At 46.7% G+C, this 18,519-nt stretch overlaps 1 protein-coding gene across 1 annotated transcript in view; it reads left to right on the top strand.

The window, feature by feature from the left end:
- Positions 1 to 18,519, top strand: part of CFAP57 (cilia and flagella associated protein 57) — a 105,503-nt gene that overhangs the window by 64,349 nt on the left and 22,635 nt on the right. The window contains exons 12-18 of the mRNA XM_004371863.1: positions 916 to 1,071; positions 2,203 to 2,296; positions 3,498 to 3,688; positions 7,503 to 7,676; positions 8,948 to 9,106; positions 11,776 to 11,919; positions 18,269 to 18,385. Of these exons, the coding sequence (XP_004371920.1) occupies positions 916 to 1,071; positions 2,203 to 2,296; positions 3,498 to 3,688; positions 7,503 to 7,676; positions 8,948 to 9,106; positions 11,776 to 11,919; positions 18,269 to 18,385 (1,035 nt within the window). The remainder of the gene's footprint in view (positions 1 to 915; positions 1,072 to 2,202; positions 2,297 to 3,497; positions 3,689 to 7,502; positions 7,677 to 8,947; positions 9,107 to 11,775; positions 11,920 to 18,268; positions 18,386 to 18,519) is intronic.

Below are 18,519 nucleotides of genomic sequence, written 5' to 3'. Positions count from 1 at the left end.
AGATGAGCTAAAAAGAAAACACTTTGTGTTCTCACCTGCTCTGTCATCAACATTACTTTACTTTTTTAGGAAATGAGGAGTGTGTGTATTACAGTATTTTTAGAAAACTTTGGCATCAGTGAGTACAATGGATTGGAGGAAGAAGATACTAGAGATAGGAGCTAGCAAAGCAGGAAGAGTTAGGACCTAAATTAAAGTTGTAGTGGGACAGGATGGACATAAAAGACATCAAGAAGTGACAAATCAACACTACTGGGACCACCCAGCTTTGAGCACTTATTACAGTTTGTAGTTATGTGGTTATTTGGCTATTCCAGTAGAATGTAAGTTCCATGGGGGCAGGAATCATGACTCAGCAAATATTTTTGAGTGCCTATTATGCATTGGGGATACATCAACAAACAAAGCCATGAAAGATCTTCGCTTTCTTAGAGCTTAGGTACTAATAGGGGAAGAAGACAGATGACAATAAACAAAATAATAAGTAAGCTACATAGTGTATTAGAAGTGCCAAGGTCTAGGATCTGAGGAAATAATAAAAGTAGAGCAGAGTAGGAGGGCCTTGAGTGCTGGGGTGGGAAGGGGACGGCAACAGGATTTAATGGTGTGGTCCAAGTAGGTCTCATTGAGAAAGTGACATTTGAGCAGATTTGAAGGAGATAAAGGAGTTAATTAGCACAATGCCTGGCACACAGGAGGGCTCACAGTAGTTATTGTGAGAGTAGAGGAAGAAGCTCATATGTCTACTAGTTTTTAGCCCATGTGACTTATAAGGAAAAGATGACAAGTTCTAGTTGAGACATGTTGAGTTTGAGGGTAGGCTAAGCTGCAGGTCTCAGGTCAAAGCCCCAAAGTTTAAATATTCCAGTTCACTCACACTGTGAATGTTCTTGATTCTGTGTCCTTCTCCCAAAGGCTCAGGTTATGTTGGAGCTGAAGACTCGTGTGGAAGAATTAAAAATGGAGAATGAGTATCAGCTTCGACTAAAGGATATGAACTATTCTGAGAAGATAAAGGAGCTAACAGACAAGTTCATCCAGGAAATGGAATCCTTAAAAACAAAAAACCAGGTCTGTTTGAGAGACTGAACACAACTGAACCAACAACCACAAATGTCCACTTTATTCAAGATGAGAGTAGCATACCTGACCCAAGCTACAATCTAACAATAGGATATGTGACAATGTAACATTTTAAGGCAGTTGGGAACATCAGAAATGCTTACAAGTGCAAAGTGGACAAAAGCAGCCTATAAAACTCTTTAAGATGTATGGTACTAATTAGGTAAAATAAAAACACGTAGAACAATTTTTCAGGACATAGCTAGTGGTTTAATTATCTCTGGAAGTTGGGATTATGGATAATTTAAATTTTATTCTTTGTATTTTTCTGTAATTTCCAAATTCTCTACAATGACAGGAGAGACTTATGTAAAAACAAAATGAAAAGATAAGAAAAGCAAAGTATAAAAAGGGAAGAACCATCAGAATATTGATTTCTGGATTGTCAGGAGCTTAAATAAAATCAGTCTAAACGTTCTCCAAGTAGTTAGATTTGGTCCAGGACTCTACCAGAATCTATTTCTTTGTTCTACACAAATCTGTCTGGCCCCACATCCAAAACCCCCCATTTTTTGCTGAAGGAGTACTTGTTCCTTGATATTATCTCCATAGGTCAGAGAGTTTTAGCTGAAAAAATCTTGGCTATTAATTTTATTTATTCATTCACTCATTATTTCATTCATTCATTTAGTCAGGAAACATCTATTCAGCACCCTGTATAAGCCAAGGACTCTGTTAGGTCCTGAGGATGGCACCACCCCTGTCTTTGAGGAGCTTTTCTGCTCAAAGAATACACTTTGCTAGAAGCTTACACAGCTATGTGTAGGCAGCAGAGGATTCAGATCCCTATGTTTTCACCCAAATATCCATTTGCCACATGTCCAAAACTCAACTCATCACTGACAAACCCATTTAGTAGAAAGGATATAAATAGGAAAAATATAGGACTTTTGGAGCAGAATATAATGTAAATAAAAAGTGGCAGATTGGTTGTGGCTTTCTAAATCAATGCTTGCTGCAAAATACAAGCTTGAGAAGTATTTGTGAGTGAAGAAGGATATTACTTGTAATATTAGTTCTTACCCTAGGAGTGCTTTCAGTAGATGTGTAGAAATGAGAAAATTTGACTTTGTGTTTTAGGTTTTAAAGACAGAAAAAGAAAAACAGGATATAATGCATCGTGAACGCATAGAAGACCTCCTGGATAAGCAAAGCCGGGAACTGCAGGACCTGGGTGAGTCCATGAGTAGAGGCCACGTGGGCAGAGGGCGGCTAGGTTAGGGAGGGAAGAGGTAGATCAGGGACCAAACAAAAAATGTCAGGTAATATGGTTTTCTCTATTATCCCCTGGAACTCACCGTTGTTTTTACTCCAGTGTATATACTCCTGTGTATTAGCCATTAAACACTTATTAAATGTCGCTTCATGCCAGGCACTGCACCAGGTGCTACTAGTACAGAAATAAGAGGCCAACGTCCCTGCCCTAGATGCTCACTTTTTTGTGGGGTAGAGAGATAATGAATGGTCATTATACAACTTGAGCTCCAAGGCTCACAGGCAGATAGAACAACACAGAGGGTAGGGATTACAGCTCATCAGATATACCATGAAAGCGGTTGAGGCAACCTGGCATGATCAGAAGGTGGTCCACAGGCTGGAAATGTTAGAGAATAAAAGTTTCAGCAAAAAGTAGGTGATTTGGTGAGTCAGGGAAGAAAGAAGCAATTGGTCCGAGTGGTTGATTATGGTCTGAGAAGCAGTGGACCACACCAGAGAGAGCTTTGGCATGACGAGTTGGAGGACAAGGACCACACAGGGTTACAGAGCTGAGTGGAGTGAGACTGGACACCTGTTTGGAGACTCAGGGTCCTTCAGATTTTTAGAAGACCATCACAGGAGACAAAGTAGAAGGGAGGAATGTGGGGTCAAGGCGTAATCAATCCAGGAGGCAAAGGCAAAAAAATGCCCTGACTATGAATTAGAGACTTGTTCCCAAGAGCACCATGCAGAAGGAAAGGAGATATGAAAAGTGCAGATTTGCAGCCTGATAGACCGCCTCAGGACCCATACTCACCACTTACTTGCTGGGTGCCCTTGGGAGTCCCTAACCCCATTGAGCGTCAGTTTAATCTTTTGTAAAATGGGGTTACTAATGTCTGTTTTGCACACTCAGGGCATTCTTCTTGGCCCTGAACCCCAAACACCCTTCTGTACTTTTCCAGAAACCTAGAAGGGGAAGGGAGGGAACTTGACTGCCTGATGAGATGATGGAGCAGGGACCCAGTAAGGAAGATGGATGGGCATTTGAATCTTGGCTTTGGAGGCTGCTGCTCCAGCTGGTGCTGAAAGGGGATGGAAAAGCTCCCAAGGCTCCTAGATGTCCATGAGGCTGGTGCTACTCTCCCACTTTAAATACCCTCCCTGCTTCTTTCCAGAATGTTGCAACAACCAAAAGCTGCTTCTAGAATATGAGAAGTACCAAGAGTTGCAGCTCAAGTCCCAGAGAATGCAGGAAGAGTATGAAAAACAGCTTCGGGATAATGATGAGACCAAGAGCCAGGCCCTGGAGGAGCTGACTGAGTTCTATGAGGCCAAACTGCAGGAGAAAACCACCCTTCTGGAAGAGGTACTTCCAGAAAGCTAACCTGGCCTCACTCTAACTGTCCAGCTTGCCAAGTCCAGCCTGCATGCTGCGTGAATAGCTTGTGGGAAGCTTCCCTTGATCTCCTCCACCCCCTCCCTTCAGCATAAGTTTCATTCTGCCTTGTTTATACCCACTTTGTTTCCCTGTTGACCAGGGGACTCTGAGCTAGGAGTTGCTCAGTTTTTTGAGACTGAAATTCCTTGGATGGACCCTATTCATGCCTGTTGTTCTATCCTAACTGTACCCTCAAGCCTTAAGAACTGGGGAGACTTTTCTAGAAGAAAAAGTCTGTAGAACCTGAAGAAGAACAAGGGCCCTGAATGACGGGGAAGATGGTTGCCTGAAACCCTTTAGCAGCTCTCTGTTTCTTAGAAAATGAGGTCATTCATTCACTGATTTAACGCACACAGATAGTGTCCCATTGGTTTACCAGCCTGAATGCTGGGGGTAAAAGAGAAGTAAACCATAGGGCCTGGTTCTCAGCCAGGTGAGGGAGGTAGTCACAGAGATTGACACCCATAGAGGCATGCACAAGGTAGTAGGAGGCTACAGACAAAGGGTGCTTAGGCTGGCCTGGGAGGTCAGGGAGGTTTGCAGAAACAAATGAGATCCGAGAACAATATGAGTTGGAATTAACCAGGAGATGAGGAAATGAAGGAGAGAAGGTCATTCCAGACAGAGCAGAGTCATAGTGTCTTCAAGCAGTTAGTGGTGGACAAAATATCTGATTTCCCCAGGATAAAGGGAATATTGAGAGAGGCCTAGTGGCCTCTTTTTCTACATGAAATTGTAGCAAAATAGTGTCCCGAGAGTGAGAGGGTAGGAAAGTTATGAAGTCATGGAGGGAATGGGGGAGGGTGACCAAAGCCAGTAAGAGAACTGACAAGTGTGGCTGAGGACATAGCTAAGCTTTGAGGATGTGAATTCTGGGGCATTAATCCACCAGGTTGTGTGGTTTTCTACAGCAGTGTTCAGCAACCAGGTGTGTGAGTGAGGAGGGATAGCTCAGGTTTTACTGAACAGGTACAGAAGGATCAAGGCGGGCTGGTGACCAGGCATTGGGCCCAGGCCAGAGAGAGGTCAGTAAGGAAGCAAAGGCCTGTAAGATAGTGGAGGAATCATGGGGCCAGGGGAGTTGGTGAGGTTGGGAGCTGGGATGTCATACTTTGGTCTATCAGAGAGATGGGCTGTGCTTGAGAGCAGGGGTCTGAATTTGAAGGTTTCAGAGGTGGCACCATTCCAAGGGATGGCCCTGAGAGTAGGTGGCTGACGTGTAGTTGAGATAAAGGTCAAAGCACCAGGAGACATTGGAAGATCCTCTACTGTGGCTCCTTGGACTATGGGAAGGAGACTGTGAATCAGGATCCAGAAGTCTTCAGTGAAATGGGAAAGTGACCAAGCAGTCAGGGAGATCAATGTGGTGAACAGTGGTGGGTAGAGGTCTCGCAGATGGCACAAGCCTCAGAGGAGGTTGAGCTTTGACACAGTGGCATTGGGGAGCTAAGAGAATTTCACCCATGGTTCCAAGATATGAGCAGTGTTCCTTAGCACAGCTTACACAAGCTGCACTGACTCAGCCCCACCCCAGCCGCATTTACTGCTTCCCATGTCTTACACCCTCATATCCACAATGTGGAGCTGCCAGTAGTTTCTCCCACAACCTCTGGGCCTGTGCTTATGATCATCTTTCTTCCCAAGACTCCTCTTTCATCTGGCCACTGTACTCATCCTTAAGGACTCCAGACAAGGGCCAGCTGTTTGAGGAATCCTTCCCTAGCCCATCTCCTACACTGCCCCTCCGGACAGGGAAAGCATCCCTCCTTTATGCTCTCAGGACTCCGTGGCCCTTCTCCCACAGGTTTATACGTTGACAGCATGTGTTTACTTCTCATCTTCCCCACACAGAGTTTCTCAGGGGTGGGACTGTGTTTCATCCATAACTGATTCCCAAGGCCCATCCCAGGTCCCAGCACATAGTAGATGCTCCGGGAGTGTTTGTTGACCTCCAGCGAACTGATCTGAGCTCAGGGAAAATGAATCTGTCCAGAGGGGAGAGAGGCTGGCCTTCCTCCCAAGACCTCCCCTAGTGACTGTAAAGCATTTCTTCTTTTGAGTCAACAGTGATTTGTAACAAGGTTTAAACTCAGAACTTTCCTAGGGAGCGTCCACCTAGCATGCCGTCTTTCTAATCTGGCTGGGCTTCTTTTGCTTTTCAGCAACATCTGCAAGACCAAGAATAGGAGTTTGCTAGCCATTCTGGGCCCTAGATAAAGCTGACCGTACCAGGCTTCGTCTGGTAAGGGTCCAGTGATGTGTGCTAGAAGAGAGGAAGTCTTTCTCTGGAGGCACTTGAGCTGGTTTTAAAACCATCTTGTCTCTCTTAACAACTCAACCCCAACCCCAATCCCACTCAGTCCAGGGATGGTACATGCAGCCTGGGAAAATCCCAGGGTCAGTATGAGAGGAAAGTGATTGATTTAGACATAATCTAAAATACCCACCACGAGGTAGCAGTAAGCAAAGGAGAGTAATACCCTAGTCACTTCCCAAACTCCACCAGATAGAGCTAGTTTTTCCAGCCTCCAGGCTCTAGACTTTTACTCACTCAGCACCTATACTCCAGATACTGTGCTGGGTGTTCCCAATGGTGAACAGAGAGCCATGATCTCTGCATCAAGGAGCTTACAGTCTAGTGGAGGAATCTATCAAGCAGGCAATTACAATATAGTGTCTAGTGATGGGGGGCCTGCAGGCTTCCCACAGGAAATCATACCCGAGCTAAGAGCTGAAGAAAGAAGAGGAAAGAGTCTCATGAAGAGGACTGAAGATGGGACAGCATGTGCCAAGGTCTAGCAGAACAAGCACAGTTCGGGAACTGAAAGTAGTATACTCTGGCAAGAGCTTGGGATAGGAATAACTAGAGAGGAAAGACAGAGGTGACTCATGCAGAGCCCTGTAGACCTTGTTCAAGGGTCTGGACTTTATCCTAAGGACAATGGCGAGCCACAGAAGGCTTTTAAATTGGGGGCGATGTGCTCTGACAAGACAATGGAAACAGATTGGAGGGAAGCATGGCCAGAAGCAGGGAGATGGTTGGGAGGCTGAGGCAGCAGGCCAGGCAGGGGATGGGGGCGGCCTGGGCAGTGGCAGTGGCAGTGGCATAGAAAGAAGCGGATAGATTCAAGAACTGTTTGGGATATGGAAAGGGCAGGATTGATTGGGCTAAGGAGAGGGAGGGCAGAATTAAAGAGTCACTCATTTGTTCAAATACTTATTGAGCACCTATTATGTGCCAGTATGTGCTAGCTATACAGTAGAATTTCAATGGTGAGCGTGTTACACAAGGCTTCTGCCCTCAAGGAACTTAAATCTAGTGGGAGAGACAACCAAGTAATTCCACAAATAAACATAAAATTACAACTGCCATAAGTTCTGTGAAGGAAAGATACCAGGCCTGGGTATCAGTGTGAAGAAGACCAGAGACAGAACAGGGCATGGGGGTGTAGGCAAGAGGGTGATTGAAGTGATGGAGCCTGGGGCCTAATCTGGGTAGGAAAGAAGGGAAAACAGGAAGGCACACAGGAAGAAAGTCAAAAGGTCAAGGGACCCATTTCTGTAATAACAGTTTGCATTCCCATAGTAACACTTGATCTCCCATTCCCGGTGATAGACCTTCATGCACTCATTTCATCCCAGGCCCCATTAGCACACAGGTATCCTGGGTTCCTTCTCTCCTACCATACCTATCCCCTCTCCCTCCTCCCTCTCTTGTTTTTCTCTCTCTCTTTTTCTCCAGGCACAGGAAGATGTCAGGCAGCAGCTACGAGAGTTTGAAGAAACCAAGAAGCAGATTGAAGAAGATGAAGACCGAGAAATCCAAGATATCAAAACCAAGTATGAGAAAAAGCTTCGGGATGAAAAGGAATCAAACCTGCGGCTCAAAGGAGAAACCGGGATTATGAGGAAAAAGGTGCTGGGCTGTTCTCTGAGATGCCCTGGGATGGGCAAGGGCAGTATTGTAGAGAAAGCTGGGGGGTAGAGTAGACAGACAACAGAGCCTTCCAGGAGCAGTCCTGTCCTGGTGGACAGCAGAGCTCCTTCCTAAAAGTCCTCACCTCCAGACAGCAGGTTAGGAGGGGAGTGCGAGGAGTGTGGGGGTTCTCCCTGTGCCTTAGGCAGACAGACCCTTAACACGTGCTCACATCCTCTGAAAGGGCAACCACAGGGCTTCCCATTCTCTTTCTATTTCATGGGGATATTGACAGGTGCTCTCTGCGCTTTCATTTGTTGGCAAGTAGGATTTAGCCCTGGTGGTGCAGTGGTTAAGATCTACAGCTGCTAACCAAAGCGTCAGCAGTTTGAATCCACCAGCCACTCCTTGGAAACCCTGTGGGACAGCTCTACTCTGTCCTGTAGGGTCGCTACAAGTCAGCAATAGATTTGGTTTTTGGTTTTCAAAGTTTTAAGAGAAATGAACTAGATAAAGTCTTAGCCTGGGGGTGTCCTCCAGCTCTTGGTACAGGGAGTCGTGGGTGGCTCCTCTTCTGACCCCATAGGTGGGAAAAGGAGTAGGGGGTAAAGGATGTTTAGGTTACAAGGTGGAGCAGATATTCACTGACAGATGGGGTGAGGGAGGATTCAGTTCACAGATCCCTGTAGAATTGCTAGTTTCCCCAAAGCATTTAGTCCTGGAGAGGCCAAGTTCAAAGCAAGCCCACATTCCTTTCTATTAGAAGTCACACTACCAGTAAATCCAGAGGACAATCACGTCTTCCCTTCTTGGACATGACTAAGATGACTCATCAGCCAGGACCCAATCTCTTTGACCTTGATGGGGCATGGACCCCTAGCCTTTCAAGGTCTGGTATGGTCATGGGAGATATTGCTGCCCCTCTGGTTCCACTCAAGGAATTGGTCTCTAAAGCCTCTTGCTGCAGAGACCATCTGTTCTCATGCAAGTGGAATGGGACTGGATCTCATCAGACAGCATCTTACATCATCCATTTGGCCTTCACAACTGGCCTTCCTGGGAAATTTCTGAACTGTCCCAAAGTCTTTAAAAATCTACTCCTAAAAGTCCAGAAATGTTGAATACTTCACTGTTTTCAGTTCATAGAAGGTGAGGGGTTCACGTTATAGTTGGTCAATTATGGGGAGCTCTTTGAATTCGCATATAGTTGGGAGGAATGGAGATGAATTCAAAAGTCGTTGGTGGTCTTTGTTGTTGCCTTGTACCTTCAGTTCAGCAGCCTGCAGAAGGAGATTGAAGAGCGAACCAATGACATTGAGACCCTGAAGGGAGAGCAGGTGAAGCTGCAAGGAGTCATTAAGTCCCTGGAGAAGGACATCCAGGGCCTCAAGCGGGAGATCCAGGAAAGAGATGAGACAATTCAAGATAAGGTGAGGCTCATCCTCTGTCCTCCCTCATCTGCAGCCTAGGGTGGACCCAGGCAATGAGGACAAAGTTCAGGACAGGGAGGGTCCCTGGCTTCTCTGAACACATTATTTAACTTGATGGGGATGAGGGGTCAGTGAGAGAAAGGGAACTAGTATTTTCTGGGTGGTACAAACAGTTAAAAAGTGTGCTTGTCTAACTGAAAGGTTGGAGGTCTGAGTCCACCCAGAGGCACCTCAGAAAAAAGGCCTAGTGATCTACTTCGGAAAAATCAGCTGTTGAAAACCCTATTTAGCACAATTCTACTCTGACACACATGGGGTCATCATGAGTTAGAATTGACTCCAGGGCAACTGGTACTGGTACTGGTGCTGTGTGGTAGGCACTGGGCTAATTGCTGTAAACACATCGCATTGAATTCTCCCAACAGCCCAGGGGGCATGAGAAACCCAGTTTTATAGCTCAGGAAACTGAGTTCTAAGAGGTTAAGTATCTTGCCCAAAGTCGTACAGATCATAGTGACAGACTCTGAATGAGAACCTGAGTGGGCTGACTCCAAGGCCCACGCCCGCCACTGTACCATGCATCCTAGGGTGACAAGTCCTCATGGAGTGGTGGCAGCTTGCCCTCCCAGCTGCCCACATGGGGGTCAGAGAGGGGCTCTCCTGTGGTTGGCCTGTAACTTCTGGATATTCAGCCGGCTGGCATCAGCCATACCCACTTTCAGGATGCCTTTCTCACAAAATAGTACACAACACATCACATTTTGCAGAGCATGTATGTCAATATTGAGAATTTAGCATCGTCCTGAGCAAATCCAGACTCTGTGCCCTCCTTTCCATCCCCTCTGCCATTACTGACTTAGTTTCGGCATAAGGTGCCAGCAATTCAGAGCATGGGCTTCAGCATCAGATAATTAGGTCCTAGTGCAAGCTCATCCATTCATTGGCCATGGGACCTTGGGCAAATTTTCTATGCCTCTGTTTACTCACTTGTAAAGTGGGGATGACAGCTAACTCAAGGGGGTCTTTTAAGGATTAAATGGGATAGTGCCTGGATGTAATTTCTGCATATGAGTGTTTGTGTACATATCTGGACATTTTTCTAGGGAGGATCCAAAGCTCTCTTCAGATTCCTAAAGTGGGGTTTTGACAAGAGAGAGGCCAAGGCCCCCTGACCTAGAAAATTGCAACAGCCTCCTAACCAGTCTTCCTGCCTTCCTTCCCACAACCCACCTCTTCACCCCACCACCTCCCTGATCCATCCCCCATAATCTGCCTAATGACAAATGTCATTATGTAACTCTCCCACTTAAAATCCTTTAATGGTTCCCCCATTGCCTACAGCACGGGTCAGGAAACTTTTTCTGTAAAGGGGTAGATAGTAAATATTTTAGGCTTTGCAATTCATATGGTCTCTGTCTCAACTGATCAGCTCTGCCATTGTAACATGAATGTAGACAAATGAGTGTGGCTACATGCCAATAAAACTTTATTTAAAAAAACAGTGGCAGACCAGATTTGGCCTGAGGGCTGTAGTTTGCTGTTCCCTGGGTTGTGGGATAAATTCCAAACTCTCCAATTCAGCCTGCAAGACCCTTGCCTTCTTCCATGCCACCCCCATATCTCACTTCCCCCTATGAATGACCCCTTTACACTCAAGCAAATTATTCTCAGCACCCTCAATACATCCCATGCCTTCTGTGCCTTCCTCTTTTATAGCACTTACCATATTACAGGATTATATTTGTTTACCCATCTTTTCTCCTTGATGGCATGGAATTCCAATACCTGGAAAAAGGTCTTTGTTCAGTAAATGTTTGATGGATGGATGGACCTATGTACTAATTACTATTGCCACGCAACAAATCACCCCAAAACTTAGTGGTGACAAACAACTATTTTACTATGCTTACAGATTCTGTGGGTCTGGAGTTTTATTTGGACAGGATATACATTAATATAACAGGATGATTTGCTTGCCCACCCCACCCCCGCCCCGTGTCTGTGGCTTCAGTTGGGAGGACTGTAATGGCTGAGCGCCATTCAAACAGCTGGGGGGCTGGAAGAGCACTTCCAAGATGGCTTCTTCATTCACGTGAATGACACCTTGGCAGGGATGTCTAGGAAGCAGGGCTCAGCTGGAACTGTCCACTGGAGCACCTCTACATGCTCTTCAGCATGGTGGGTTTACAAATAGCTAGCTTCCTCCGGAATAAGAGGACCATGTGGGCTGCTTGGCCTTTTCTGACCTATCTTTGGAAGCCACAAAGAATCACTTCAGCTGCTTTCTTTAGGTTACAAGTGAGTTATTAGTCCAGCCTGATACAAGGGGAGGGAAATTATATCCCACCTCCTGAGAGAGAAGCAGTAAGGTTGCATTATAGACCATGTGGGACAGGAGATATCATTGAGGCCATCTTTGTAAAGCATAGTCTGCTACAACCTATATTTGAATGAGTGAGTGAATGACTGAAAGTCCCTGGTACAGAAGCTAAAGAGTTGGTGCTATAGCCTAGTGAGGAAAGAGTCGCCCATTTTATCTCCAGTGAGGAGAGAAGCCTATGGCCTCCTCAGTCACGGGAGTTCAGGATTTATGTCCTTTGCCCTAAAGGGGTTCCACATACAGGGCCTAGCGCTATCTCTCATTTCTCTCTCCTCTCCCCAACCCCCAGGAGAAACGAATTTATGATCTGAAAAAGAAAAACCAGGAACTAGAGAAATTCAAGTTTGTGCTCGACTACAAAATAAAGGAGCTGAAGAAGCAAATAGAACCTCGTGAGAATGAGATCAAAGTGATGAAGGAACAGATTCAGGAGGTGAGAAGCCTCCCACATCCTCTGTCTCCCCCGTCTCTCCCTGACTGTTCGCTGCTGGCCTGGAGGGATGAAAGATAGCTCTCCTCCTAGCCCCTCTGCCTCTCAAAGTGTGTGCAGCCTTCACTCTGCAGAGGATGCAACAGGGAAAACCATGGCCCACCCAGGGGTTCAGCTGTGCAAAAGCCAAATGCTTTGGGATTTTGCCTGCTGCCGGGCGAGGGGCTTTGGCCTTAGTGTGTAGGGTCTGGGTCTTTAAAAGAGAAACCGCAGCTGTTGGGCCCTTCCACCACTAGAGGGTGATGTATACTCAGCCAACAGGCTATTTCACCAGAAAGCCCACCTCTCTGGCTTCATCATTTTCCTCAGACTGAAAATGTTGCCTGGGGCCCTGTGTCAGGCCAAGGTGTTTGGACTTACCTGATAAGAAATGGGAAGTCATCAAAGGCTCTTGAGCAGGAAAGTGGCCTAATTGAAGTATGTTTTCTGGGAAGCAAACAGGATGGAGGTAGAGAAGAAAGATTAGGAGCAAGATCAGTTGGGCAAGGGCTTCTGAGAGTCCAACAGGGTACAAGTGCCCCCCTTGTGCCCCATCACATTGCCTTTCCTTATGACATGTGTTTACCTGTCAGGCTCCTCTCACTGGGCAGAGCAGCTGAGAGTGGGTCCATGGATGATCTAAAATGGAATTCTTGATTTTTTTTCCCCCGAAATACATTTCCTTCCCCTTTCCCCAATTTTCTGTTTCTCAGTAAATGGTACTATGATCCAGCCGGTTGCTTAATATAGAAATGCATAAGTCTTTGATTCTTCCCTTACCTTACCTCCTATATCCAAATCATCACCAAAGCCTGTCTCCTCAATTTCCAAAAGATATCTCAGATCCAACTACACCTTCCCCCTCTGCTAACATCACTGCAGTCCAGGCTTCCATCATCTCTTGTCTGGACTTTACTCCAGTCTGGTCTCCACATACAGGCCAGAGCGAACTCTCCAGTGGTATCCCATCCCACCTAGAATGAAACCTAAACTCCCGACCAAGGCCCACGAGACCCTGCATGAACCAGCCTCCATCTGCCTCTCCAACATCATCCTGAAGCTTCCTCTTCCTTCAGCCCCACCAGCTTTCTGACAGTTCCTGGAACAAACCAAGCTGTTCCCATCTCAGGACCTGTGCAGTGCTGTTCCCTCTACCTGGAAGGTTCTTCCCCCAGATCTTTATGTGACTGGCTTCTTTGCATCTTTCAGGTCTCAACTCAAATGTCACCTCATTTATTTATAGTTCACACTCATTTATTCAAGTGCAGGATGTCTCAGCCTCGGCACTTTTAATATTCTGGGGACCACCCTATCCAAAATAGACTCCTGTGCCAACCATCCCCCTACCCCTAGTCCATTATTCTCTAATTGTTTGTGCTGAGCAAGGATAACAAGTAGAAGAGAGACAGAGCATTGATGGCCCAACTAAAATTAAATACCCGAGAGCCATGGTGGAGCTGGTCCATACAGGGAAGCCTTTTCTCTTGGAGGCCCTGCTAAGAAGCCAGGTGGGGGATCAGTCCAGTTCTCCCTGGCCTCTGGGATGAGGGAGGACATCCCCAGCTGACCACAGAGATGCCCTCACTGGGCCTCCTGCCATTCTCAAGTGACTTCAGGGCCCAAAAATGGCAGCCCAAGAAGACAAAGTGCTGAGGCCCCTGAAGCTGTTTCACCCCACCCATCCGGAAGGTCAGTGTGCTGCAGACCCCTGGAAATCACTGTCCCATTTCTCCTTCCTCTTTTGACATATTTGTCAGCTGGATTTAAGGTTGGGTTTGCTGCTTGCTAAAGCTCAGTTTACTTCCAAGCCCAACACACCTGAGGAAGTATTTGCTTTCCCTAACCGGGAAACCATGGCATTGATTCTCAGCAGGGATATGCCTGTACCCTCCTACTCCCCACCCAGGTGCCAGTTGGTGCCTGGGCTGATATCTGGGCCACCTTCCTTTCCTGGGGCTTCTGTCCTTGGAGATTCCCCAGGGAACCCAGAGACACATTTGGCCCACCCTCTGAGGGTCTCCTATGAAGTTCCTTTCCCCCAGAAAGGAAGCCTCATTTATAGAGCTGAGACGCTATGTGAATGAAAGTACAACATTCCCTGATTCAGGTACCTCCCCTCACGTATACCTTTTTTTTTTTTTTCCTTCTTCTTATTCCTTTTCTTTCTTTTTTAATTGTAAAAACCCAGCTAGTTTTTGATAATTTAAGGGTCTCTCTCTCCGTCCCAGCACAGGCGTCTTTTTTAATTGTTGTAAAAACCCAGCTCCTTTTTGATAATTTAAGGGTCCCTCTCTCTGTCCCAGCACAGGCGTTTCCAGAACGTCCTCATTTCAGTTCACCCTCATTTATTTATTCACCGAGTGCAGAGTCTCTCAACCTCAGCACTCTTAATATTCTGGGGTGGGTAATTCTTTGTTGTGAGGCACTGTCCTTCTAGGATGTTTAGTAGCATCCCTGGTCTCTACCAGATGCCAGTAGCACCCCCGCCCCAAGGTGTGACACTCAAAAATGTCTCCACATATTGCCATATGTCCCCTAGGGAGCAAAATCAGCCCCCCCTTGAAAATCACTGAGTGTGATGAGTAACACAGGGAAAAGGAGATGCTTGTTCCAATATACTACACGGGTCTCCAGTCCAGCCAACTCTTCAAATTTGACCGATCTCACAATTTTTCTGTAAAACAGATTATTTTTATTCTCAGAGTGTTTTGAGGCCTGAAAAAAGGAGCAGAGGTAAATAATACACTGCTGTATCACTTCCTGAAAAGGACTGACCTAATCTGTCATTGCTGATTTTAAGATTGTAGAGAAAGAGACACAGTCAACTGTAGACACTCAGATATGGCCTTCAGGAGCCCTGCAAATTGAAGACGTCCCTTCTCTTCCCGCTGCCATGCCCTCAGTCTAGGACACCATTATCTCTCTCTGAGGCCACCCTCACAGCCTTCTGACTGGTCTCCCTGGCTCTAGTCTCCCTCTCTCAAGTAGAATCGCTGCATCAGGCCTTCTGAGATGCAAATCAGATGTGTAAAACCCTGCAGTGGCTCCCTGAGCTCACAGGATGAAAGTCAAACTTCTGACCTCGGCGCCTCTTCCCTTGGGCCCGTCTTGACCCCACTGGGCCAACCCCCCCAGTCCCTCCCCCATTCCTCAAGTGGGCCCCTCCTACAGCCTCCCCTCACCACTTGTCGCCTGCAGAGCTGCACCGGGCTGCCCTCCGTGGGTCGTCCCTGTGCAGGGCTCCTCTCTCTGCATAGAACTCCTCTCCCCACGTTGTGCACTAGTACCTATTCCTCCTACAAACGCGACTGAAGCATCCTGCCTCTGCCTGCCACCTCTGCACCCCTCTGTGCATGCCCAGGCCCTTTTTACCTCAACCCCAGACAGTGTTTATCCTGTTCCACTTTAACTTCTGTGGTGCAGTGGGTTTCTCCTATATATGGCCTTTCTGGCCTTGGGTTTATCAACCTGCCAAAAATAATTGGTTGGGCCACAGTGTGCCCTGTGTTTGGTCTGTTTTACACACCTTGCAGGGACTGATCAGTCTATTAGGCAAATTGTTCTTGTTGTTGCTAGGTGCTGTTGAGTCAGTTCCACCTCATAGCGACTCTATAGAACAGAGTAGAACTGCCCCATAGGATTTCCAAGGAGCGCTGGTGGATTTGAACTGCCGACCTTTTGGTTAGCAGCCGAGCTCTTAACCACGATGCCACCAGGACTCCACTAGGCAAATAGAGTATGTAAAACCACCAATAGGATTAAGTGACCTTGCAGGAATTGTGGATTAGTGTGCAAATTAAGTGACTGTGGCCTACCAAGGGAATTGGTCAGTTTGTGGCCTGGTGGGAGGACCAGATTTGAAATTGACAAGAAGTAGGCTTACATAGGGCCAGTTGCACCGAGGTTCAGGGGGACCTCACTGCCATCAAGAAGAGCCTGGAGTGGAGTGCACCGTTTGGACCCAGGATCGCTGCACTGAGAACCTCCTAGACATAGGAGAGAGAGAGCTGTAACACTAAAGATGGTGAAAGATGGCATGAGACAGTGCAGCAGCACAAGCAGCAGCACAAACAGTGGGAACCAGGAGACCAGCGCAAGGCAGCTGCAGGGGGCTTGCCAATCACAGAGTAAGAGAGAGCTGAGCACCTTCAGATAGGAGGCTTACTGGCAGAGTGGGATGCCTTCAGGCATTTGTTGGTGGAGCTGAAGAGCTGCAACACTTGCCTGAGCGAGGCAAGGCCAAGAGAAGGCCTGGCAGCAGGCACAGCTGAAAGAACGCCCAGCGGTGGGCACAGCTGAGAGAAGCCCTGGCAGTGGGCATGGCCAAGAGAAGGGCCACCTGCCTGCAGTCATGGCCAAGAAGCTGAGAGTGGTCTTGGTTGGAAGCTGTCCTGATTGAAGAACTGTATCCTGTCTTCTGAGCTGTATCCTGTTACTTCCAGGTTGATCCTGATCCCAAGTTGTAGCCTGTTACTTCCCTGATAAACCACATAATCATGAGTATGGTCTGTGAGTTCTGTGTGGCCATTGCAACAAATTATCGAGCCCAGAAGAGAAGTAGAGAGTGCCATAGGGAGGACAGCTGGTGTCAGAAAAGGTGAAAAGGTTGGAGAATAGAGATATGTCTGACCTCCACCTCATAGGAATCAGCTTTGTGCTGATTTTGATTCTCATTCCTTCTTGGGATTTTAGACCAGTTCTGATGCTGCTAGATCCCTACTTCTGATTTACTTCTCTCTTATCCCTCTAGACCCAAGGCTCCTTGAAAACAGAAACTACCTCTTAGTTTTATATCCCTATGCCTAGGACAGATGGCCAGCCCTTCCTAGTGGACGCATTCTTTCTTCAGCTGCAAATACCCTCTATCCATCTTTTCTGGCTGGCTTGCTGAGTACCCTCTACAAGGTGGCTCTGTGTAGCTCTGCCAGCACTGCATGTTCATCTTATCATTCCTCTTCCAGAACGCAGGTTTTTTTTCAGGCTCTTCATTATTGCTTCCCTTTGCCCACTGCACTTGCCATTCATTCATTCCACAAGTATTGATTGAGTGCCTTCTTTATGCCAGACATCATATCAAAGGGCTATTCTGTCTATACAAAGTGCTTCCAATAATAAGGATAGCATTCTAAAAGCATCCCCTCCCAGTGCCCAGAACATGGATGTGGCTCATTTGGGGCTTTCTGGTACCCCCAGAAGGTGGCCAAAAGCCTTGAGATCTGACCAAAGGGCTTAGGATAGACCAGAGGGACCACTTCATTGAGCCATGAAAGAACCTAGTGAACTCTTCCATCTCCCCAAAATAGTGAACCTCTCTATTAACAAGAATAGTAGTGTCCACCAGGTTCAGTGTGTGAAATCATCACTTCTTTGCTTTTGACAGCAATTAGGTCAACTAAGGGCCTACATACAACTAGTCTCATCTGAACTGGGAGCTGTAGTTGTCATTCACACATCTTTGGTTAATACAAATGCAACAATGAATTAAAAAATCTTTCAGAAGCTCACTAGTGATGGTTTCTTGTTTTTCTTTTGAAGATGGGACACTCTCCTGAGTTGTACTTTTTAAGACCTTTTCAACAGAACGATGAGGCTGAGGTTCCTTCTTGGATTCCTCTTTCCTGTTTTATGCCTTTGGCTGGGGATGCCTACATGCTGGTCCCTCAAAACTTTGTGCTTGAGAATTGACCGATGGCTTGTGGCCCCAGATGATCAGGATTCACTCACACAACCTCACAAAGTAGGCGAGGAAGGTGCTTCTCTAGAGAACCCTGCCTCGGGTTAGAGTTGAGGTAACAGTACTTGGGATTTATCAGTTGAGAGGGAGTTCAGGAAAACAGGGTAACTAACATGGTTGAAAAGAACATCATGTTTGGTACAGTAGAGGGTCAGCGAAAACAAGGGAAACCCTCAGTCCGATGGATTGACAAAATAGCCCCAACAAGGGACGCAAACGTAGCAGCGGTCATAAAGATGGCACAGGAAGAGTCAACGTTCAGTTCCGATATACGTGAGGTCGCTGAAATGACAGCAGCTAACAGCAACAACAACAGCATGGTTGACGAAAAAGGAAAACCAACTAAGAGGGAAAGATCTAAGCTGGTTGTATGCTGGCCACAGAAGCGTGATCGCGCGGGCTTAACATAGCAGTTGGGGGGCTATGAAGAAAGGTTTCATTCCAGAAGACACTGTGGGAACTAGAAAAGAAACACCCTGGTTTCTGGGGCAATATTCCAACAAAAAGACTTGCGTTCTCAAATGTCATTTTCATCCACTTAGCTTCTTGTTCTGGACTCTTTTCCCTTGTTTTCTATAGATGGAAGCTGAACTGGAGCGTTTCCATAAGCAGAATACTCAACTGGAGCTGAACATCACAGAATTGTGGCAGAAATTAAGAGCCACTGATCAGGAGATGCGCAGAGAGAGACAGAAGGTGTGAGGATTTTCTGAGTCTGGCAGTTCTTGGATCCAGAATCTGGCACCTTCTGCAAGGGGCAGCTGGCATCAGAGAGACAGTGCCAGCCCAGTTCTGAGAGTCATTTCCTATTTTAATCCATGCTCACTACT

Source organism: Trichechus manatus, unplaced genomic scaffold, assembly GCF_000243295.1.
Source record: "Trichechus manatus latirostris isolate Lorelei unplaced genomic scaffold, TriManLat1.0 scaffold00015, whole genome shotgun sequence".
Taxonomy (NCBI): Eukaryota; Metazoa; Chordata; class Mammalia; order Sirenia; family Trichechidae; genus Trichechus; species Trichechus manatus.
This window is presented reverse-complemented; position numbering and strand designations above follow the sequence as displayed.